This window comes from Sebastes umbrosus, chromosome 9, assembly GCF_015220745.1.
Source record: "Sebastes umbrosus isolate fSebUmb1 chromosome 9, fSebUmb1.pri, whole genome shotgun sequence".
NCBI lineage: Eukaryota > Metazoa > Chordata > Actinopteri > Perciformes > Sebastidae > Sebastes > Sebastes umbrosus.
The window spans coordinates 21622637-21647705 of NC_051277.1; the positions used below are offsets into that span (position 1 = coordinate 21622637).

The following is a 25069-nucleotide window of genomic DNA, read 5'->3' on the forward strand; positions in this document are numbered from 1 at the left end:
TTTAATGCAAGTTTGGAGCGTTATTTAGCTTTCTCCCCGACAAGCTGGTATGACATGGTTGGTACCAATGGATTCTTTATGTTTTCTAGTTTAGTTTCTAGTTTTTTTTTAGCTTTCTAGTTTCATATGATGCCAGTATCTTCACTCTAGCTTTAAAACTTCAATATATATTGTGATATTACGATACTCTAAGCTCAGTAATTTCTTCTTTTTTTTTTTGTTACTTTTTTATGCAATCAGAACAATGGGATCTGCATTTGCATTTATAACAGCCTCTGTCCTCCAACATCATGAGAGGACGCACCTCTTTGCAAATGAAATAAAGTATTGACTGAGTTAATCTTTGCATGTAAACTATTAATTAAAAATCGATACAGGATCACAAAACATATTATCGCGATACTCAATATTTTCTTACGCCCCTAATCATAACAGTATGACTTATCCACTTCTGTGAGGGGTAATCAGGGATTTCAAACATTATCAACATCGTTTTATTTAAGTCAATATAACAGAGGGCTTTCATTTAACTACACTTTCATATAAATTGTGTAAAACAGGTTTTGATTATCATTCATCAAGCTTTGCAACAGCTCAGCCACACCTCCCTAATAAACCTTATTTCTACATTACTCTGAGAAGTACCCTATAATCACAGCAGAAACTCCTTCATGGATTTGTTTTTTTAAAAAACAGATCTCAAACGTTTGTGACTGTGGATTAACAGTGTGTTTATTGAAATGCTCTGGAGAGATAGCAATGATATGACTATGTGATTTTAGACCCACAGTATGGAACAGTTTATCCCTCCACATTAAGTCTGCTCCCTCTGTTGACATTTTTTAATCTTGGTTGAAAACCCATCTCTCCTCCTTGGCCTTTAAATCCAATTGAGATCAATACTGCATCATCGGTGCTTTGTCTTTTCTGCGTCGTTCTTCTATTGTCTCGGTGTCCTTTATGTGTTTATCTGTTCACTGAAGTTGTGCAGCACTTTGGTCAACATTATTTGTTTTTAAATGTCCTCTATAAATAAAGTTGACATTATTTTTGTCATGAATCTGAATAACAGCCTTTTAAATGCCCCTTATCGTTGGAAGGTGTTCTTTATCAAGATCAAGCTAAATTAAAACAAAGTAAGTGCATTTTAGGAGACTTTAAAAGGCAAATAACAACAGTGCTTTAAGGATTAAACACAATTCAATTGCTAAACTGTATACTAAGATAAACCACAGTAAATAAGTGTTTGAGTTAAAGTTTAAAAAGAGCTAATTTAAAGGTGCAGTGTGTTGGATCAGGCAGCATAGAGATGTGAGGTTGCAACTTAAACTTAAGGCTATACTGTAGAAACATGGTGGCCATTTCTGTGAAGAGGACCCGCTCCGTATGTAGATATAAAAAACTCATTCTAAGCAAACAAAAACACAACAATTCTTATTTCCAAGTAAATATACACTAAAAAAAAAACATTTATTAATATTATATTCCATTTCTGTCAATAGATCCCCCTAAATGTTACACACCGTTCCTTTAATGCAATGTGTCACAACTGAAGAGCAAAGGATTGATGCTACAGCTACCATTTCTTTTACTGACATTCGTGTAGAAGATATATCATAAAGGAGGCAGAGACACTGAGACACATCTCCAAAATACAATGCAGCCATACTGTAACACATATTGTGTTTTAGCAAGAGGCTCAGTGAGCTTGCTAGCTTTATATATATATTCATAATAAACCAACTGTGACTGAAAGCAGCAAGGCAGTCAGTAACATCACAAACAAACAAAACAAAACAAAACAAAACAAAATGCATAAGTATCTAAAAATGCTCGTACCCTTTAATGCCTAATGTTGCGGGGCACAGAAACAACACATGGGGCGTGTTGCAGTTTTACAGGTGGGTACAGGCCAGTCGTTCATACCCACAAGGACAATTTTTCTCTCAAGGAGAGTGTCAGCTCAGTAACAAACAGATGAATGTTGTGCCTGCCCTCGGGCGACTGGATGGGTTAGTTCAAAAGCATGCCGGAGAATAATATTTATGCCTTAGGAGTGAGTGTGAGCATCACAATGTCATGTGAAAACACTGAATGGTGTCTGAATTCTATTTTTTGCCAAAGATTTAATTTGCGGTACTTGAAGCACAAATTAATTTGCTCACGTGGTAAATGAATCACCACCATCAAGGAAACAGTCACATCTGGATCAGAAAACTATAAAGTAAGTGGAAAGCGAAAACAGGGATCTATGGTCACAAAAAATAGCCTTCTTGATAATGTTCAATCAAACAATATTACAGCACACAATATGGATGGAAAACATTTAAAACAGGTGGAACTAACTACATGGAATCATTTTTAGTAGAGCTGCACAATTAATCAAAATTTGATCAATATCGCAATATGGTCTACTGCAATATCCGAATCGCAGGAGGCGCAGTAGTCGTTAAAAGCTGAGATGTACTGGCCTACAAATAATTTTTTAAAGACTCAAGAAAACATCTTTGTTTGGTACAGATCCCTGCAAAAACACCACCATAATCATTTTAATATGTTTTCCAATGAAAATGAGAATAATGTAGTAAAAATGATCATTCCCTCCTACATCGCAAGTGCAATATCATTCAAAAATAATCGCAATTAGATTTGTTTTTCAAAATAGTTCAGCCCAGAATAGTATGTTTGAAAATGATTTAGTCTCTTGGTTAATGGATGTGAAACTGCTCTTATTTTTAAGTATTTTCCCCCACAAAACAAGAATACACTGCCAGGAAAATCATTTGGTTTGTCATAGAAGGATTCCGTATTTGGATACGATTTATTAGAATTTCTTAGCTTGTTAATTAAAAAGAGCGGCCATTAATGAACAATAAAAATGTAAATGAGCTGGAGTTACTTAAAGACCTAAATGGCAAATCTTTTTAGTTGTCTCTGGCCAGATGTTAAAAAGTACATTAAAATGGCGTGTGTTAAAAACGATAAAAACACAGTTGTGAAACATAAAGGTACATAGCAGCACAGACTACAGTACAGGATGCACAGGAAAGCAGAACACCAAGAAGAGGAAAATGGAACAACAAAGCTCAGATCTGTCAAATACTGTACAGTCAAGATTAAGGGAGGAATGTCAAGCAGGAGATGCAGGAAGGGGAAAATAAATAAACAAGACAGGTCAGCAGGACAAGAGAGACCGCAGAGCAGCGAAGAAGACAACTGACATCCTGATGACCATGACTGTACATCATTAAAGACTTATTCTAGCTGCACTGTAAAGGAATGGAAAGACCTTGATAGGATTTCCTAAAGGGGACCATCCATCCCATCGCCACCAAAAACACACATCTCCCCGATCTGCAATAGCCCTCCAGTAACTCTCTACTTCGGCATCAGTGGTGCTATTAATTTTAACTATTATCGTTGTTCTGTTTTAATGTGCTCATCTTTTACCCAGATGATCCATATTATTTCTCCAGCTGCTGAAACAACAATCATTTTCACAAGAGGATCAATAATTCAATCTGTTAATGCTGCATGTGATTGTTACCCTCCCCGATCTTCTTTTATGTAAACTGCCTCAGAGCTGGATCTGAAAATTCAGACAGAGCTGTCTGCTATAGGATCGCTATGTCAGGCTCAATGAAGCCAGATAACTCCCACAAAAACATGTTCTACTCTTAATTACTGCCCTTCATTAGGGCACAGTGGACAGAACGCAATCATCGGCTGCCTCCTCAGTGAGCCAATCACTGTTGAGAAAACTATGAAAAACTTAAGTACAATTATCACAGGTTGTGGTCAAGTACCTGCTATTTGTTAGAAGCATGTTTTATAGTAATAGTGGGCCGTTCGTCTGACATTTATTACATCCCTGATGAATTATCACGGACAGCAAAGTGATTCTCATGCCTGTATTTTACAACGCCCACCGTGCTGTAGGCTTCTTGTCATTTTAATGTGAACGCGGTGTCTTCATCCATATTAAAGTCCTGAGGGAATTATGATGTTTTTCTCGACAACTGTTGGTTGGAATTAGAAAGCAGGCGTTCATATGTTGATCTCTGTTCTACCTCACCTAACCTGAGGTTGTGGCTAGAAGGTAACACGCAAATTGTGAAACTCTCGCGAGATGGTTAAGGTTAGGCCTTGACCTCGAATGGTTAAGGTTAGGCATTGACCTGGAATAGTTAATGTTAGGCATTGACCTTGAATAGTTAAGGTTAGGCATTGACCTCGAATGGTAAAGGTTAGGAATTGACCTCAAATGGTTATGGTTAGGCCTTGACCTCAAATAGTTAAGGTTAGGCCTTGACCTCAAATAGTTAAGGTTAGGCCTTGACCTCGAATGGTTAAGGTTAGGCCTTGACCTCGAATGGTTAAGGTTAGGCATTGACCTTGAATAGTTAAGGTTAGGCATTGACCTCGAATGGTTAAGGTTAGGCCTTGACCTTGAATAGTTAAGGTTAGGCATTGACCTTGAATAGTTAAGGTTAGGCATTGACCTCGAATAGTTAAGGTTAGGCATTGACCTTGAATAGTTAAGGTTAGGCATTGACCTCAAATAGTTAAGGTTAGGCATTGACCTCGACTGGTTAAGGTTAGGATAAGTCGCTGGGCAGTGAGTCTTCAGTGAGTAAGTTTTCGTAATTTGCAGGTTACCTTATAGACACGACCCTAACCTGACTGAAAGCAGGTTAGCCAGGTAGCAAAGGTTACCATGGAGATCGACCACTTTTGAAAGTGAGCTATCTTTCGTGAAACCAACATAAAGTTGGAGATCAACTCAAAATGATCTGTCTAACTAATCCCACTGATCTCAATTTATTAGACTGCCATCCGGTTGATCTACTTGTCTCTAGTCATTCATTCTTTTTTTACGCTATTTTTCAGACTATTTTCCCATTCTGTCTGTTCAATTAATACGGTTAAGGTCACAACCACACTTGCTACTTATTGCATTTATAGGCCTGTAGGGAGTTTATTAAGCAATAGGGTTTTTTATAACAGGCTCTGCCTTGTGCCTGGGTCTTGTGACGCCTGTGGCTTTCTGTAACCCTTCCTCTTTAGAACATCTCTCTGCCTCAGTGTCTCTCTGTGCTGGTGCTCACTCCACACATTTCTCACATTAATTTGAATTGTTAAAGGAGACATATGCTCATTTCATTTGATTGGCTTGCGGGAAAAATATGGTGCACCTTTGCAAAGGTAGTTCTCAAGCAGTGGGCGATATATTCTCATGAGCTTGAAAGTGAAATAGGAAGGGGAGACACATCTGAATGGCTTGTTGAATCACATGTTTTCTGATCTAGGCAGCCCACAAACAAACTGACTGGGTTGTCTTATTTCACAGTTTGTGGGTTGGTAGGCACTCCAGATACCCAAATGTATGTGCACAAGCACTGAAAAAGGGAATTTTTCATGATATGTACCCTTTAATAGAACCATGCTTTGCCTTGAAAGGGCTAGTAAAAGTATCAATTTCCATGCACAGCAATTCAAATGTGGCATTATACAGTAACATTGTGTGAAAAATGATATACTCTATGAATAGATGGCAAAAATGGATGGTAGACTGGTGTATGTGTGCTTAAATTCTGTGAAACTCCTTTTCCCCAGAAGCTGGTAATTTAATTCAGCTTGTAATAAAATCATTAATATCGATATCTTTTTGTGAAACGATTAATATGTTTGATAAATAGGCACATAATGAGCAGGACAACGCAGCTTCAAATTGCTAGTGATCACAGATAAAGCCCCTGGCTAACGCTGTTGTGTGGTCAGGTGCTCTCAAAGGATTTGGACAAATGGGCTCTCAAAAACACACTGATATATTTGGGATCCCCAAAGACGAAGAGAGTGAGGATGAAAGCGCGAAAGAGAGACAGGAGTCCCTAAGGTGACACATTCACAGTTCATTCACACTTTTAATGTGAAAACAAGTGATCGTGACCTGATCGTGGCACTACACTGCTGTATGCAATGTCCTTTTGTTGTCACTTTTGTAGCCTTTGTATAGGAGTAAAATGGATCCACAGTGCCTGGTTTTATCCTCACAATAGTAGAAGCCAAAAATATTCAGATTCTTCTTCTATATTCAGCAGTCCTACTCAAGGCAAGACATGGCCAGTGCAGACAGAAGGCGCCTGTGGAGCACATTGTTTTTTGACCGCAGTGAAGATGTTGCTCCTGAAAGGCTAAACGCCAACAAATATGGATTGAAGCACAATATTTCGTTAGATAAAAACATGTAGTGAATTTTGGAATTGATTTATCTTTTTTCAATAAATGTTGACTTTTGGACTTAACAAGGCTCTGGGGTTTCTGGAAATGTTTGGCTCACACAAGTCAGAAACAATTCTTCGTAGCCACAGCTGGAGTCTACAAAATAGTACAATACTAATAATATTAGTGTACCCTGATCTTTATCTGCAACTGTGCACAAATACCGGGTTTAATAATAATGTTGCCTATTAAGTGTAAAAAAAAACATATCATTTTAAATAGTTTTTTATACAGACTTTTGTACAAGTTACCCAGTAAGTGTGTTATTATGATTTTAGTTACACATGTGCAAATTTAATTTTGGCAATGCATAGAATGGGTTAAATGCAGAAGTCAAATTTCATCAATGTACCTGTTGATACAGCAACATTTTTGGGGTACAGGGCACAGCTAACTTCTAACAGACAGCCAGCAGATGCTGTTGGGTAAAGAAGGATTAGCGTTCACGTATATTATAATATTTCAACGCGTCCTCATACAACGGTTTGTAGGATCTCTTACGAAAAGTTATTCCTCATTTTCCGTGCGCTTTCCAACGAATGTCCAGCAACACGTGACACACATGTCAATTTCCGCTCCAGTCTTTTCAAAATAAACTTCCATCTTCACAGGAAAAAACTTGGTTAGGTTTAGGCAACAAACCAACTGAGTTAGGTCTAGGAAAAGATCGTGGATGGGTTAAAATAAATCCAGAAGTGGCGTAACTTAAGTACAGAAGTTACGTGACTAATAAATCAACGTTAACTTCTGGTTTCACACAAGGTACAAACACCGGTCTCCTGGGTGAAAGTTAGGCACCCATCCACCCCGACCTCCTCCCTATGCCGCGTTCGTTGCCCTTTATACTTCCTGGTATATATAAAGAGAGAGAGAGAGAGATGTCTGTTGCAGTGTAGTATTAAATGATTGCAGTATATATACAGTGCCTACAAAAAGTATTTACTCCCTTGGACGTCTTCATATTTAGCTTGGAGCGTTTCTTTGTCATCATTGTGTAGGTTTTGCTACAATACTGACTCACCTGAAGTGGGACCTTCCTGACACCCATGGGTATCTCTTGATTTACTTATAACTCATTATGTGACTTCTAAAAACCTATTGGCTGCACCAATGATGATTTAGGTGTGCCATATTTATGCAAACTTATATTTTGTATTCATTTATAATATATTTGTAATTAATTTAGATCACTTTGTACAGTTGATATGTAGCTCTCTTTGTCTCTTTCACTTTGACATTTATTTCTGTTGATCAGTGTCCAAAAAGCCATATTAAATTTACTTTAATTCAATGTTGTAAAACAATAAAACATGAAGACTCTAAGGAGGGTGAACATTTTTATAGACACTGTGTACTGCAGGCATCATTTCACTCATAAGCTCCTGTACACTCCTGTATGCATCAATACAGAATGTACTTGTTAATCAGGAACAATGGTTATGCAACATACTCAATGTACATCATATAAAGAAAGATGTACAACAAATACTGTGTAGTACTATGATACGCAAATGACACTTACAACTACACAAGCTCAAAAAAACACAGAAATGTACACACTTTATGTCATTTTACAGGATCAAGCATTGCACAGAAATAAAAGTCAAAGCAGAATTTGACTTTTGGGATACTTTAAAGTTGACAGAATGTATTTTTAGTTGAACCTGTTACAAACGCAATCAGGATCTCCCGATCAGCTCTGTTGAGTGCTTCTGTCAGTTATCTGTAACAGCTGTCCGGTGCGGAGCATTACACAGTTCTCACATGGGCACTATAAAATACTTCCTGTTCTATTTTGAGTCATTTGCAGCCTGTTTATTTCCCTTATTGTAGCATTACCCCAGAGATCAACTCCGTAATCTCTGCCGGAGCTTGACCAATTCACTCAGCACCTTTCAACCTTTTGGTTTGCAGATCGAATATTAAAAATAGAAAAGTGAAGAGGGGGCGGATGTAACCGTGGCATGGATTTCTATTCATATTACATCCTTATCTGGCTGTGAAATTACGCCAGACAACTATTAAAAGAAGATTTCCACTTTAACCGACAATCTTCTCGTCCTCGTAGCAGGGCTGAAAATGTGATGGGATGATGATGACCTTGTAGTTTATTACTTTCCCATTTAATTTGCTGTTTTCCTGTTTATCGCAACGGCTGTGTCAAACACATGTCATACAGACACATGATCCCCACATTTTCAAAAAATATTAAGGATCTATTAACGAGTCAAGTGCATAATTCAAAATATGACGGTGCAGCAGCCGGTCACAAGGTGACAAAAACCCTAAATTATCTTGAGATAGCAAGGTTAAAAAGAAGAAGAAATACTGGCGAAATGAATAACATCTGATGCCAAGAAACTGCATAAAGAGGCTGTTTTGGGAAAGTCAGAAAATTCAGCTTTTCAGTCTTTCCGGGAATCTTGATGGCTCTGTAATACTTTCATGGTTTTACTCACAGTTCATGTCCGCAGTCAACTCACGTTAATCCCCCTGTATATTGTACATACCCTTTCATCATTTTCTCCTCGTAAACATCCATTTTCAGCTTGGTTGAACTGCTGTTTGTGCTTTCCGAACACATTCGTGGTATTTTGAGACACTTTCCTCTCGCGGTGATTGGGTCTCAGGCAGAGGCTGATTACAGCGCGCCACATCAGGCACTTTCCCAGGTAGCCTCGGAAATCAGGAGATCTCCCCGGGACCCCAATAGTGGAGGAAACAAAGAGTTTTAATCAAGCTGTTGATGCATGCTTTTAATACTAATGTCTTCATCAGACACACTTTTCACTGGTTTGATGTTTTCCACCACACTGTATTTATTAGGACACGCTTTTTCTGTACAATAATCTCAACGCCATTATCGTGGAAAAGGGTTAGTCACAGCATGTGTCAGTGCCCAGGGGTGGGAGAGGGGATTTAGGGATATTTTTGTGCCAAGCGCCCAGGGCTCTGCTGGTCTTTCCCTTACACAAGTCTTTAAAAAAAAAAGGCTGAATCTAACATGCACAAGATGATTTCACTGTCTCCTGTACCCATTATCATATCTGCTACGTATAATTGCTGAAAATAAGGTAGCCAGGATTGTGCAAATTGGAAATGTTTACGTGTAAGATGTTCTCAGAGTGATCATGTTGAAGTAAATAGTTGCCATTTCAGAAAGCTGCAATCTTACTGTTTGCTATCAGTCTGTTTATGCTGAAGTGATACTTGACTAAACTGTGCAATAGGCAAAAAGCAGCTAGACAAGAGCTTGGCTCTCATGCTCAGATTTCCATATTTATTGCCTGAAATCCTGCAGGGAGTTCAACTGAATGCCAATCGTAGAGCTGACTCACTGAAACAAATATGCATCTGCAGCCTGCACACCACAACACGGACCCCCGTACTGTATGACGCTTGATTGATTCAAATCTACCTTTTCAAGTTAAATGTTATAGTATAAGTAGCTCACTGTGTCAGCACTGAAACGGCTGCTGTTCTCTCCGCGTTATAACAACACAACAATAATCTCTATTTATAGAGATTCAAAACCAATGTTAAAAAGTTCTTCACATACATTAAAATCAACTAGAGCTGCAACAATTAATCAATTAGTGATAATCAACTAATTGGTTTGAGTAATTTTTTAAGAAAAAAAAAAGTAAAAATTCTCTGATTCCAGCTTCTTAAATGTGAATATTTTCTGGTTTCTTTACTCCTCTATGACGATAAACTGAATATCTTTGAGTTGTGGACAAAACAAGACATTTGAGGACATCGTATGGGCTTTGGGAAACAATAACTGACATTTTTCACAATTTTCTGATATTTTATAGACCCAACAACTCATCGATTAATCAAGAAAATAATCAACCAAATACATAGTAATCAGATTAAGACAATAGTTTGATTTAACTGAGTTTGATGAAAGATTTGAGTTAGTATGTGCTTGTTATTATCAATTTAGACAATGTAATTGTGTATCACGATATGTCGATATATGCTTTCATCTCGATACAATTCCATTGAAAGACGATAAATTATCATATTGAATTATCTCTCAGCCCTATTTCCAAACATGGAAGATATATTTGAGCAGTCACAAGATGATTAACAGAAGAGGCAAGCAGAAAAAATAACATATTTATGCTACGCAAAGATAATCTTATAAATTTCTTGTAAATTACTAAATAATATCAGGACTCTAAAAAGGAAAAAAAAAACAACTGCAACTGATGACGAGGGGACTCAAGTTGACGTTGTTTTGAATAGAAATATTGTCCAGGAGTGCCTGTCTTACGCTACATGTCTGAACGGTTCTACTTTTATGTCAAGAATGTGTGTATGCTTACGGACAATGTCTGCATTTTTTCTGTGTTCGATTTCATTTAATACATTGAACTTTAATCTCACAAGAAAAATAAAGAAAGGAGCAGAAAGATAAGGGGGAATAAACAGCGAGTGTGGTAAATCAAACGGCCGGGGGTCAAAGCAAACTAACAGACCTGAACAGAACCTTGTCAGTGTTAGCAGTGCCACCATATACGTACAGTAGATCCTCAAAGCAGACTCAGATCCACCCTCAACACTGCATGATGCATCACTCTTTTGTCTCCACGCCTGCACCCACAGGCACATATACACACACTCTCAGACACACCTTAGAGCACAGAAATGTCTAATTCCATCTGATGCAAATGTATGCATTGCCATTGCGAACTACGAATCAATTATAGCACCGTGGTTATTCTGAGCTGGCTGAAGGTGGAGGCACCTCAAGACATTAGTATGCCAATGTGTTTAAAGGCCAATTTCACCCTGCATGCCTCTGGAACAAAACCCTCAAAGAATTTGCATTTCGACAGAATATCACTTTTCAGTGGCTGTTTATGAATCTGCGTCCCGTCGGTGCTCCTATTTCACATTTCCTAGCCTGGATGCATAATCACTTTTGTGTCAAATTGTCTCCATTGAGTTGTAATAAGCAGAAAAGATGCCAGTGGAAAAAAATGTTTTGTTTTCTTTCTAGATTATACTTCCTAAAATTTAGCTGAGAGTTGGCTTTCTTGTTTCTTGCGGGGGTTTCCTCCAGTGTACAATGTTGTGTTTTAAAGCATTATATTCCTCATTAAACACAAGATAATGCTAGTCATCGCTCTCTGGATTTAAACGTAGGCCTCCTCGTGCTGTCCGAGGAATTATTGTAAAACTCAATCATATGTTTCACACTGTCCAAATGGATTCTCAATTCTCCTCATACAAAAAAGGACAAATTAGAGCATGGTATCCCCTGTGCGGCCCTCCATCCAACCTCCCTTTATCATTGGGAGTAATGACAGCTTTACAGAGGGAACTAATTAGCGGGGTTTCTTCCTGTCGGTGCTGCCAGCAGACGAGTGTAAGCAAGGTCTCGCAGGTGGAGAAGAAAGCATTGGTCTCTCACACTTTTGCTTTCTCTACTACTTTGGTTATTTCAATTGTTTGCTCATTTAAATGGCATGCTCTCTAAAAAATATTTGCCATACTTTCAGCAGTTAAATGCAATAACAACTAATAAACATGTAGAAATTAGGGCTGTCAAAGTTAATGCAATAATAACACATTAAATATCAATCAATCAATATTTCGGAGGTTGTAGTGTGCTCAGTTTTAAGCTAGAGTGAAGATACTGGTATCATATGAAACTGCAAAGCCTAAGGAATCCACTGGTACCAACCATGTCATACTAGCTGGTCGCGAAGGAGGCTAAATAACGCTCCAAATTTACGCAGAATTTTGGCGAGGAAAAACTGGAATGGCCATTTTCAAAGGGGTCCCTTGACCTCTGACCTTTAGATATGTGAATGAAAATCGGTTCTATGGGTACCCACGAGTCTCCCCTTCACAGACATGCCTTACAGACACGCTTTATGATGATCACATACAGGTTGGGACGATTTAATCGCGATTAATCGTGGACCATTATGATCATGATTAAATATTTTAATCGATTGACAGCCCTAGTAGATTTATACTAATGCCTGTATGTACAGTACAGATGGATCCACAGCACAATACCGAATAACTCTGCGGTGAGATTGAATTGAATAATAGATTCTTCCCCCAGACTTTGAAACCTTAATGTGATTTTACAATGAGAAAATCTAAACATTGCAAAGGCTGCACTCGAACCGTTTTGAGTGTATGCGGCGTGTATTGTATGTCAAGCGATTCTATTAAAAATACAGCACTTGCCAAAGCAAAAAAAAAAAAAAAAACCTTTCTGAAAGACAATTTCTCACTTTGAAATGTTTCTTGCCTGAAGCATACAATAAATGAGGCTCCGGTGAGCAGGCAATAACTTTTGTCAACAACACACTAAATGTTATGAGCTGTAGATGTGCAGTATGTAGTTTAACAACATCCTACACGAAGGAACCACATAAAACGCTCTTTGTTCCGACAATAATGCCATGTACCAGGTACAAAAAGATGTTCAGAGAAACACACTTATCCGCCGTAGCTTTTGTAAATTAGCAATACTTGTGTCGCACCGGGCGTGCAATTTGTGTTTTCATGTATATCTTTTTCTTCCTGAAACAAAAAAAGTTGATTGAACCTCGTGAATATTAAATTAAAGAGGCTGTCACCATGAAATCAGTGACTGTGCCGAGGTGCACTCTAAACTCAGCAGGAAAAGCAGCACTATGAGTGCAGACTTTTACAAGGTTGGTGAAAAAAGCATTAAAGTACATATCAAAGGAGAAGAGCATGTCAATTATTTATCAAAGCGAGGCAAAACCACAAGGCAGATGCGTAAACAAAGGTGAGGTTCTGCAGGATGGTGCTGGAAACAGAAAAGAACTGGGTGAACGGAGGCCAGCTCAAAAGCAACGTCCGGCACTCGCAACCCAGGCTGTTATCATGCAACGTTCGTAGCTATACCTACGAAAAGTTATAACACTGTAACTCGTACATATCCCATGAAATCAATGCAAATGAAATCCACGTAATGTGAACCAGGACGTATAAAGAGCAGCAAACGCAGCGTAAGGAGGAGACCGGTGCTTGTATCCCGTGTGAAACCAGAAGTCAGCGTTGATTTATTTATCACATAACTTCCGTACTTAAGTTACGCCACTTTCTGTGTTAACCCTTATCACAATCTTTTCCTAAACCTTACTACGTAGTTTTTGTCTCGTAACTTCTGTACTTAAGTTACTCCACTTTCGGTGTTATTTGAACCCAAACCACGATCTTTTCCTAAACCCAACTAAGTAGTTTTGTTGCCTAAACCTAACCAAGTTGTTTCCTGTGAAGACAGAAGTTTATTTTGAAAAGACTGTATGCATGTAACGAGCAGACATTGACACATGCGTCACATGTTGCTGGACATTCGTAGGAAAACACACGAAAAATGAGGTATAACTTTTTGTAAGATATCATACAAACTCTTGTGGAGTTGAGGATACGTTGCGCAACCACAAAAGAACAGTAAAAATATATTAAATATATAAGATACTCTGACACAAAATCAACCCTCAAGTCATTCCGCAACCACGTACAAATTATTCCTCTGCCTTTTTGTTTGTTTAACCACACACTCCCGCCAAAAGCATTAGCGTTTCTACATGTGTATACAGACTTTAGTGTTCTTTGTGACCCATAAAAGCTGCGGGGTGCAGAGAACCCTGCATTGTTTATTTGTGGAAAAAGGTCAGCGTCTGCACGTTTACAATGTCTCTGGTATTTACCTCAATTTGCAAACATGTAAGCACATGTGCACGGGCAGTCAAACTTGATTGCCTCTACTGTAATGCGTTATAAACATATACGGCCCTGTGTATGCATACATAAAATGTAATTTACATGCGATTCACACACTGAAGAAGAACATAAACTGACATGTGTAAGCTCCAGTTCCTATAAGAATTACTATCTATATTTGGTTTAAATGTGTACAAGAGGGGAAAAAAAACCCTAGAGTGACCAAATCATTGAACCGTGAACTTGGTTAGTGTCACTTTTGCGGGTCCATTTATCACCCTCAATACTGTGATATTAGGAACCCTGGAGGGGCTGGATGCAAGCGGCAGACATAGAGCTCATCCTCTCCCTGCTTCTACTGGGAACAGAAGCCCGATTCTCCCACCTGCAAAGTCTCCATCTGCTCCCGCTGCACAACACAACAACAAAAAAGCTCTACAACCCAATACACAGCCAAGCCAACCTTGACTGTAATACCCTATGACAGGTTGTATTTGACACAGGCATATCCGCCTGATGCTTTGCAGTTATTTTCAGCGGCTACGATTGTCTCCAGAATAAAATGCACTCGATGGCGCTCTGAGATATTTTTTCTGTCTTACCAAATTACATTCCGCCCGTGTTTTTTTATTGTATCTCAACTCTTCGAGCTGGTGGTCTGCAGTGCATCAGGGAGAGATGGCGCAGCACATAGAGAGCTGGAGAGGAGAGAGGGTGAGTGTAGGTTTTTGGTACAGTATTAGTTATTCATGTGTGTCTGCCCTAAAGACCAAAAAAAAAAAAAACCTTCCCCACAATCCGACAATAAAGCAAACGCTGTAGTATAAAGCAGCAACGTGGACCTCAACAACCTCTACAGAGGAGATTTATGGGACCTCCACGAAGTGAATCTTCCATAGGTGATGGAGGAATGAGGGCACTTTAAATCCCATTACTATGTGATCAAAAGTCGTTTCTCACTCTAGATTATCCAGTTGAGGCACAGTGGGATCCTGTAAAGACGAGCCTGAAATCCTGAGAGGTAAAGCATTGGCGGGTAACAATGGCGAGAGCGTGAGGGGCACATATTTCTCTTCATTAAGCGATAAATAATGCAGAGGGAATCATATGAATAATTTTCTCCCTAATGGATATTGCATGCTGAGAAAGGATTTCCAGTTCCAGTTTTTAAAAATTTAGCATGTGAAATGATGCGTCGCTATGTGACAAAGTGATTTTTCGGGGCAAGAAGGGAGTAGCGCAAATGCATCAGGAAGCTTTGGAAGAAAAGAAAAAAAGTGAAACAGAGACGAGAGAGAGAGGCTGGGACTTTTCCCGTTGAGTTCGACAGCATCAAATTACTTATCCTGTCGGGCCTCACCTCAGATATGCTGGTAAACACCAATATATTTGATCTAATTGTTAAACAATCGGGGTGCTATAAATCATTTCTATACTGCTCTATTTTTCCTTTGCACTGGGCTGAATAACTGAAACTCAAACACCTTTACATAGCTAGATCTCACTGCACATAACTTGGTCTACTTTTATTTTTTGTATTGATTTGTTTTGTGTAATTGATGTAAATCAGCTGCAGGGTTTGACATTAACCATGGCCCGGTGGCCCGTGGCCACAAAAAGTTACTCGGGGGGCCACCATATCCCCTGTAGGTAGCCCCTTGTCGCCACCAAGTTTTATCAGGTCTCTTTTGAGAATGAAACTGCATTTCTCAATGACATTACGGTGTCTGTGTCCTAACTGAAAGCGACACGAGCGTAGCGTCAGCGACAAAATCAGTTTGACTGCATTGTTTTCTATTGGAGCGTCCTAATTGAGCCCCGCAATTGAGGAGGAATGGCTGATTCGTGAAGTTGGAATAAGGGCATTAATACTTTCTATTCGCAAATCCCTTAACGTTAGTTGTTAGCTGTTAGCAGCCCGTGGACAGCAGAGTCCTGCTTGACTAAATAATGCCTAGTTCACACTACACGACTTTAGCCCTGATTTTCCACTCCCCAACAGGTTTTGAAGCTCCCTGACAAAAGCCCCAGATCAGAGGCAAATCGGTGTTGAAAACTGGCAGACGCATTCTAGATATGTAGCATGCTGAATATCTGGACCTGTCGGGGACTCCGGCCACGAGCTACAGCCAATGACAGCACAAGACACAGGTTGAGGTTGGAGGAGGGGTCACCTGTTACAATAGGAACTTTACCGTGTATTTATTGCGTGTGTTTTCGTGACAAAACGTAGTTTGGAGACCTCATCGGGGATTCATCCCGGTGAAAGATCTTGCAGTGTGTGACGCCCTGTCGCTGGTCAGTCATGCAGTGTGAAAACCACGACGACTTAAAGACTCACAATTCCAAGACAGCAAATTGTGTAGTGTGAACTTAGCTTAACTTAAAAAAAAAATGGATTTGCTTTTATTTTTTGTATTGTTTTGTTTTGTGTCATTGATGTAAGTAAGCTGTATCTTTGTTGGAAACGCGTGGGTTGTAGTGGGTGAAATACTCTCCTCAACTCAACTCTTCTAACTGTTCAGGAAATAATCTGGGAGCTGCAACCAGTTCCAGAAGAATCCAGTTGAGTCTTTGATTAGAAATCAATACGCTGAACATATGGTTGTCGAGTGTGAAAAATTGCATTTCCCATCTGTCTGAATACAGAATTCCTCATACGTTATTCTCTTCATCAAAAGTCTGAGAAATGGCACATCACAGATTGCATGTACATTGGAAATGCAGCCTGTCATCACTAGATAGGATGGGAAGCATGACAACCTATGGAAATTCAAATAGCATATCCGATAACGCACGCGGGCTCTTTCACAACGGCTGATCGGTTGGATGGATGAGTTTTAACATCACAATAAAATGTATCTCCTCGCTGTCAAAGTGTGTCATAACTTGCACTGACACATCTGTAAAGATGCGAAGGAAACAGCGGAGACATATGACAGTTTACAAAGCCCGGGTATAAAGGATGTGGACTTTCTTTCAGACTTCTACAGCCCCTGTGATGCTACCTGCATTCAGCAGCATGACATACAATATGCATATGTTATCAAAGTAAAAATCTGGCATGAAACTTTAATGAACAGAGGGGAGCGGTGCGAAAAAGAGAAGCTGATTCGCTGAAGGCGATGTGGAATTGTTTTAGCGAAGCGGAACGGACAAGACGCAGGAAACCTGGGAGAAGGAGAACAATCGCTATAGGCATTTGCATCTCACATGTGAATGTAAGAGCCACCTCTGCAATTATACATACCACTGAGTAAGGACATGGCTGCAATCCACAAAGCAAATTCCCCTTGCTTTGAACAGAGCCACAGCTTGCCTGGGGACTTGGCAGCTCAGGTGGCAAGCATGGTTAATTTCACCATTTGGGAGAACTTGTAAGCTTTAGTTTACATGGTCAGCAGCTAAACGCTACGTTCCCATCACTAGATGCTATCTGGTTTGTTGTCCTTGAACTACAGTCTCTTAATCTTATTTTAATTGCACCACACTAGTGAGCTACATTTCCCCCCTTTTTTAAAGACAAACAGCACAACAAGAATCCTAGAAGATGTCCTAGAGCATTAGCAAAGTTTGACCCCCGCCTACATGCAACCTATTTTGAAATCAGATTGCCCCCCGATTTACCTCCACACACCAGACAGCATTAGTCCGCACCAGGGCTGGAGTTGCTAGGCAACTGAAGACACTTGCTGCAGACTGAAATGATTCTTTGATTCAAGGAAAGATCTTATATAATGCCTTACAGGGGAGAAATTTTATATAATTGCATAAAAATTGTCTTAGTAATTAGAATTAATGTAATATTATGTTGGTTGGCACAACACGCCGGATAGCAGCATGACTTGACTCCTAATGAAACAGTCCTCGCTGAAATGAATTTCCCTCCAAGTTTAAGTTCACGTAAAGTAGTTTTGCTGTTATGAATGCTGAAAAAATGCACACACACTTCATGCATAATGATTTACTGAATATTGTGTAAAGTATATGAACATATAACGTAATGCATGGTAATGAGTTCATGTGCTTAGATGGTGTTAAAGGTCAGAGAAATATCAAAGCAACGAGTACGCGACCCAAGTGTTGTTATTAAAACATGCATTTCTAATTATCCACGATACTTCCACACATTTCCTCACAGTAAAAAAAGATCTGACACACGAGCCGTCACTCTTTGTCATGTGAGTTTGTGTTAAAAAGAATAAAAAATGCTGCAATGCTGCACTGCACCAGCTATCCACTGTGCAAAACACGAGACTATTTCAGTAATATGTTAATTGTGGTTCATCTAGTTAACATAATATGTGGGTAGTCTGAGACACCAGTAATTACCATTTTCTATACGCTTCTCCGTGCCGCAGAAACCCCTGGGAAATTACCAGGGTTAAAGGTCGAGTGGTGGGAGCTCCATGCTGTGGGTGACCTAGAGAAGCTTCCCTGGAAATGAACTGGCTGCAGGGACGTACAGTACATAACTTGTATGTGCTCGGATTATCTAAATCATGGCTGAGGAAGCTCATAAATATGCATATTCATTATACAGTGCTGCATCCTTCTCACTGAATCCATCATGAAGATTAATGAATATTATTCAGTCATTCATGACTTACTCTAAGCAGAGGTTTTCAAGTGTGAGCAGACAGCACCACCTAGTGGCTATAAGCAGTACTCAACAGCAGCAATGGGCCTGTTGACTGGAGGAATATCACATTCTACTTTAATGGCATTGATTCGGTTCTTTTGTGAATTGATTAAAGCCATTTTTACGGTTGCTGGAATACTAGGACATTGATGCCATTGGAAAAATAAAGATATATGCAATCAAAGTGGATTTTCTGAATTGTTTAACCCAATATTCATGACCAAACACCTCCAGTGTTGCAGTAAATGCGGTCTGGTAAATCACCACTAGATGTCACTGCGTAACCGTTGGTCAGGCGTGCGCAGAGTTTCAGATGAACGACTGGAAAACTCAATGGGTGCAAATCATGAATAAATAATAATGTTTTCCTGCTTCATATGAAACACTACAACTTAGTGTTGATCGCAGACACGTGGGCAGTAATGTTGGTCTCACTGAGACTTTAAAGGAGGTCAAGTTACAGTGTGACCTACATTCACCCCGCAGCACGCATGCTCTTATGTAGAGGCATAAACAATGACACAGAACAAAACATTGTGTTGACTTAATATATTTATTTGCTGTTTTGTCTTTTCTACTTCAACATATATCCACCCTCAATGACAAGGTGGAAGGCAAGTTAATGGAGGAAAATCCCAGTATCTTTTCACATACAGTCTAAAGCATGCCGTGAAAAGTTTGACTTCATAAAGTTATAAATCCTAAACTCATGAATTAGGGATCAGTTTCTCTTCCGTGGTCAGGTTATTGTGCTGCTTGTCTGTCTTGCTGATAGATTTTTTCTCCATGTAGTGGTTGACGGAGTTGCGCTGCAGCAGCAGCAGACACTGGTTCCTCAGCTCTTTGTTCATACAGAGCAGGATGATGGGGCTGGAGAGTAAAGGCAGGTCCAGCAGCAGATCTCTGACCATCTCCTCACACACAGACAGGTGCTCCGTCAGCGCAAACACAGCACCTACAGTACAATAAGTATAGTATAAGAACGGTTAGTAATTATTGCAACGCCTTTACATGTTTATATTTATATATTGTGATATAGAACCACAAATGAGTCTTCTAAAACCGTTATCTTCAAATGTATATTAATACACGGTAAAAGCCTGTATCACCTTTACTAATGGAGTATCTTTAAGTAAGACTAACTATGATTAAAAAAAGCAGACAAATAAAAGTTAAGGTATGCATTTAAGTTCAGTTTAGCTTTACCCAGCCAGCAAAAGGAGGTAGAAAATATAGTTATTTCAAATCATAAATATGAACTTTATTCATCAATTTTCAAGTTTTGAATGAGACATTCCTAAGTAATACAAATGTTTGCCTTATGTAAAGAGTAAAAGTAACCTTGGTAACATTAATAAAGTTCTAGTTGTTCAAATACTATGGACAGCTTTTTTGATTTATGGATTTATTGTGTATGTATTTTTCATTAAACAAAATCTCCATTTATAGAAATATAAAATATAAACTCATGTCTCAAACTGCAGTCTCGAGTCCAAGCTCATTCCTCAGAAAATAGCCTGTATATTAGGGCTGTCAAAGTTAAAGCGATGATAACGTGTTAACACAAATCTGTTTTAATGCCACTAATTTCTTTAACAAATTAACGCAATAGATCTTTAGGAGGTTGTTGCGGGGTCAGTTTTAAAGCTAGAGTGAAGATTCTGGTATCATATGGAACTACAGAACATAAGGAATCCATTAGTACCAACCATGTCGTACTAAATGTTGTCGAGGAAAAACTGGCATTGCCATTTTCAAAGGGGTCCCTTGACCTCTGACCTCAGGATATGTGAATGAAAATGGGTTCTATGGGTACCCACGAGTCTCCCCTTTACAGACATGCCCACTTTATGATAACTGACAGCTGTTGTTGCCTATTGGGCTTGAGTTTGCTATGTCATGATTTGAGCATATTGTTTATGCTAAATGCAGTACCTGTGAGGGTTTCTGGACAATAGTTATCATTGTTTTGTTTTGTAAATTGATTTCCAGTAATAAATATATACATACATTTGCATAAAGCAAGCATATTTGCCCACTTACATGTTGATAAGAGTAATAAATATTTGACAAATCTCCCATTAAGGTATGTTTTGAACAGATACAAAATATATTTAAAAGTATTTTTATGTAAAGTATTTCAATCGATTGACAGCCCTAATTTATACGTTTTAAATTACATCAACAGACATATGGTTTAGTTACTTCCTACAACACTGGTCAGTTTAACAAGTTAAATTATATAGAAAAAGCTGTATTTGTGGAATTGTGTTGCTTCAAAATGGGCTCTGTACTGTATAAAGTACAACAGTACATGTTGAGTGCATGCAAATGCATTCTGCAAATGCAAATTTCGAGTTATTATACTTAATTTCAGAAAAGTATTCCAAATAGTTAATGGCTTCATGTAGGTTCAAAATATTCATTATCTTTCTAATTAGAAGCTTATGAAAATAGAACTGTTGTTAAAGCAAGTATTCACATTTTTAAATCAATCTCAAAATTATATTCACATGGACATAATTTACATTGAAAGAATTATTGGTTGCTGTAATTTTTCCTCTTATCCAAATGGCTTCAATGACACGTCTCTCTAAAGTGATTTCAATGTAAGTAATGGGGGGACATTCTGATTTACTGGAGCTAATATGAGGTTTCAGCAGTCTGAGATAAAATCTAAATCAAAATTAGGACGTTAAGAAGGGATCGTTTCACAGCTAGCACAGACAGGTGGAACAATCACAGCGACTAATAACTCTTTTAACGTACACACGGGCATGTGTGAATATTGTTTTACTGTAAGACAGACTTTAAAATGTTTAAGAAGTGAAATTAGTGAGTCAAAGCAACTTACCAGGTACATGTGCTGTGAAGGTGATGAGGGATATGAGGCTGAACACTTTGGCCAGCTGCACGTTGACTCTCTGGCTCCGGTTCATCACTTTAGCGCTCTGGACGATGGTGTGCAGAATGTGAGCGTAGAAATACAGGCTTAACGGCAGAAACAAGGCGGTCTTCACCAGCAAAAGGACCCTCATCACTTTGTCGTTAATGAAGGAGAAGCAAGTGAGGTTGACGGGATCCAGGTGAGCCACGTGGCCGCCCAGGAGCCACAGGGTCAGCTCCTTCAGCCCCACAGGAAGGAGAGGGAACAGCAGCTGCAGGGCCAGGAACACCCTGCTGTTCACCAGGTGCCTGAGGTCACACACCACCGTCAGGTAAACGGAGAAGGTGATGAAGGAGACGTAGTGGAAGGAAGCGGAGCTGGTAAGGTGCTTGGCGCTCACCATGAATTCGCACAAGCGAGAGCCGAGCAGCCAGCGGCCGTGCTGCTTCCAGTGGACGGTCATAGGCCACAGGCTCAGGTTGACGAGGTTGCAGCCGGTGCTCCCGAGGATGAACATGGCCACGTTGCTCCTTATCTTGCACCGCCCGCTGAGCAGACAGGACACCAGCGACACCAGGATGAAGATGTTAAAGCAGAAGCCGGGGACCAGGAGCAGGACTTTAGAGGAGGCACAGAGGTTGAGGTAGTTGGAGACGGAGCACAGGGAGTAGGACGTCTCATTCATGGCAGATGAAGGTGATGAAGGTGTACCGCAAAAGGTAAAGAGGAGGACTGACTTTCCTCTGCGTTTTACAAAACACTATTAAAGATGAGCCTGTAATACTCTTGAGTAACAGAAGTCAGTTTGTGTAACATGTGAAATGCAGACTCATCCCTCCATCATGTAAACATGTTTTCTTCCTCTATGTCCAATCACCTTGACTTTTGCTTTCTTCTGGAGCTTTTTTGTTTCTAAGACTCTTCCCCAGTGGAGCCAATTACAAAGGATTCAGTTCATAATCCCCTTCCTCTAGTTATAAGCCTCCTAATAAAACTGAAAATCTTTAACTACCGCGCACCAACATGACAAATGGATGGGACGTGACCTTATATTCCTCTTCTTCCTTCCTGTTAGTTTGCAGTGCTTTCTTCTGCTGTTATCAGACGATGCCGATGACAACCACAAAACACCTCGTATTTGTTATATTTATGCTCTCGCCAACCTCAGAGGGCATTTTTTTTTCACTGGTGATTATTCATCTATTATCCTCCACCATTCTTCTTTCCTCAATACAAACAAAGGTGCTTTTTGCTCAAATACCCTGATGAGACTGGGAGATGCATTCACCCTTCAGTCATAATATTCTGTCCATGAAATATATAACGCTTTGTTAATTCTAGGTTCTGTCTAATTTATTACCTTGCGATCTGCACGTCATTACCCAGCAGCATCCTCCCGCTCTACCAGTGCGGATATAGTCCTAATGAGAGTGGAAAAACGTATTTGTTTACTTCTCTGGGGCTTTATTAATGTGACACAGAGTCTGCTTGATTAAGTAGCTAACTGCTCTGACATTATCTAAAAGCAACGTATCCAAACGGCCTCCATTGCAGGAGCACAGTGATATTTATACGTGTGATTCAGTGTTGGATTGAATGCATTTTACGCCGCATGATGTTGCTGCCTCGTGTGAGCAGGTGTGTATTTAGTTATCACTGTGCATGCTCTTGCAGACTCTCACACAGGTGGAGAGGGTAATCCATAATACAAATTGCAAAGGTCTGCTCAAATTTAAAATCTGCATTTTCAGCACTTTCTAATCTAATATCTGGATGTTGGAATAGGCTTTTTTTAGCCATCTTAGCCTGTGGGTCAGTTGGTCCAACACTCTGGTCCAGACTGAAATATCTCAACAAATAGACGGATGGTTATTTGTCCAGACATTCATGGTCACCACAGGATGAATCCTACTGACTTTGGTGATCACCACCAGCAGGCCAAAATTACATTTTTCCAATACTTTGGTTTTTGACTAAATACCTAAGATATTTTTTTTTGCATCAGCCTCAGCTGCACTTGACATCATGCACATTATACCTGCTAAACATCAGCATGTGTTAGCATTGTCATTCTGAGCATTGCCAGCTAGTGCTAGCATTTAGCTCAAAGCACCACTGTGACTAAGAACCACACAGTGCTACTAGATTGGCTGTAGACTTTAAAGGCCATTAGACACGGGGGGCATTTTTTTTTTGCACGTCAATATATATTTTTGTTTTTTTTCATGAATACTTTCACACAGAACTGCATTACTGTATCACGGAGCAAAAAAGCAACATAATTTTTTTTTCATAACAAGGCCGTTTTTTTTTAGCTTTTGCGCCGCGATTAAAGACATCAACCAATCACGTTGTGTGGAGGTGGTTGAGTTGCACCTATATTTCTAAAGATGATAAAACAACAACACAGAGGCTCCGTAGTCAGAACCAAGATAGTAGGGATGTCACGTGAAGTAATTTTCCTACCAGTTAACACAGCGCTGATACGCAAAAATCAACTAAATGGGTTTTATTTCTATACAAAAAAGCAAAACGACGGTGGGCAAGTTATGTAATCGTTGTGTGTCTTAACACCGTGTAACACCGGTAACACCGACTAGAATGGCAAGCCTACAAGACAGCAAAATGTATTACTCCTTTCAACATCGACAACGGTAGGGCATACCAGATCCCCTCCTTCTGTTCCTACCTTTCACAATAAAAGTCTTAGATATAAAATATTCGCCAGCATTTCCTAGTTACGTGATTGGCCACCACAGCGTGATGTCGGGTTGCGTTTTTTCCCAAAATGTATTCTGTTTCAACCTTCGCTGCACCGCTGCAGCCTAAACGCACTACCCATATTCAAATGAATGGGAGGGGCTGATTTGGTGTGAATGCAATCTTGGTCTTCTTATTATGTAAAGGGGTTTGTTAATGTGAGCAAGCTCAGAAATTCATATTGGCAAAAGTTATTCTCCATTTTCAAACACTAGTTTTGTTGAATTTACACATAGATCATTTGAGAGAACTGATTCTTTGCACACTAATCATTAATATGCATGAATTTACAACTCAAGCACCTGCTTGTTAAAATATGTTTGTTTTTTTTCATTCTAAATTCTCAGTGCTTTTCAGGTCTCATCAGGGTTTGTTTGTTTGTTTGCTTGTTTGGCATTGCTGCCTGAATGACTCCAGCAGGCGATCTGGTATAATTGGTCAGCATGAACAGGGCCTGTCTAATGCATCAAGGGCCACTGTGCTCTTCACATGGCATCTAATCAGGCTGCAGGAGAGATGTGATCACTGGGCACACAAAGCAGGACACCGCTGCAACATCACATCACATGCAGTGATATGTGAATACACGACTAGGATGAATTCCTCTCATAAAACGAACACTCATATTACTTGCTTTGCTTTTTAGTTGTGTTTTTTCAACCGAGTTGGATATACAATATACTTAAAAATAGGATTGAGGGGGAGGAGGGATGGCAGTGGTCCTGGAGTGTTATTATTCAGACTTGTATGTGTAAATGGTGAATGCTATC

At 39.5% G+C, this 25069-nt stretch overlaps 1 protein-coding gene across 1 annotated transcript in view; it reads right to left on the minus strand.

Annotated features, from left to right (window-relative positions):
* Positions 1-19196: 19196 nt before the first annotated feature.
* Positions 19197-25069, minus strand: part of LOC119494248 — a 60547-nt gene continuing 54674 nt past the window's right edge. The window contains exons 2-4 of the mRNA XM_037779987.1: positions 22900-22960; positions 21507-22157; positions 19197-19607 (exon numbers count right to left, since the gene is read on the minus strand). Coding sequence (XP_037635915.1) covers positions 19360-19607; positions 21507-22157; positions 22900-22960 — 960 coding nt within the window. The 3' untranslated portion in view covers positions 19197-19359. The remainder of the gene's footprint in view (positions 19608-21506; positions 22158-22899; positions 22961-25069) is intronic.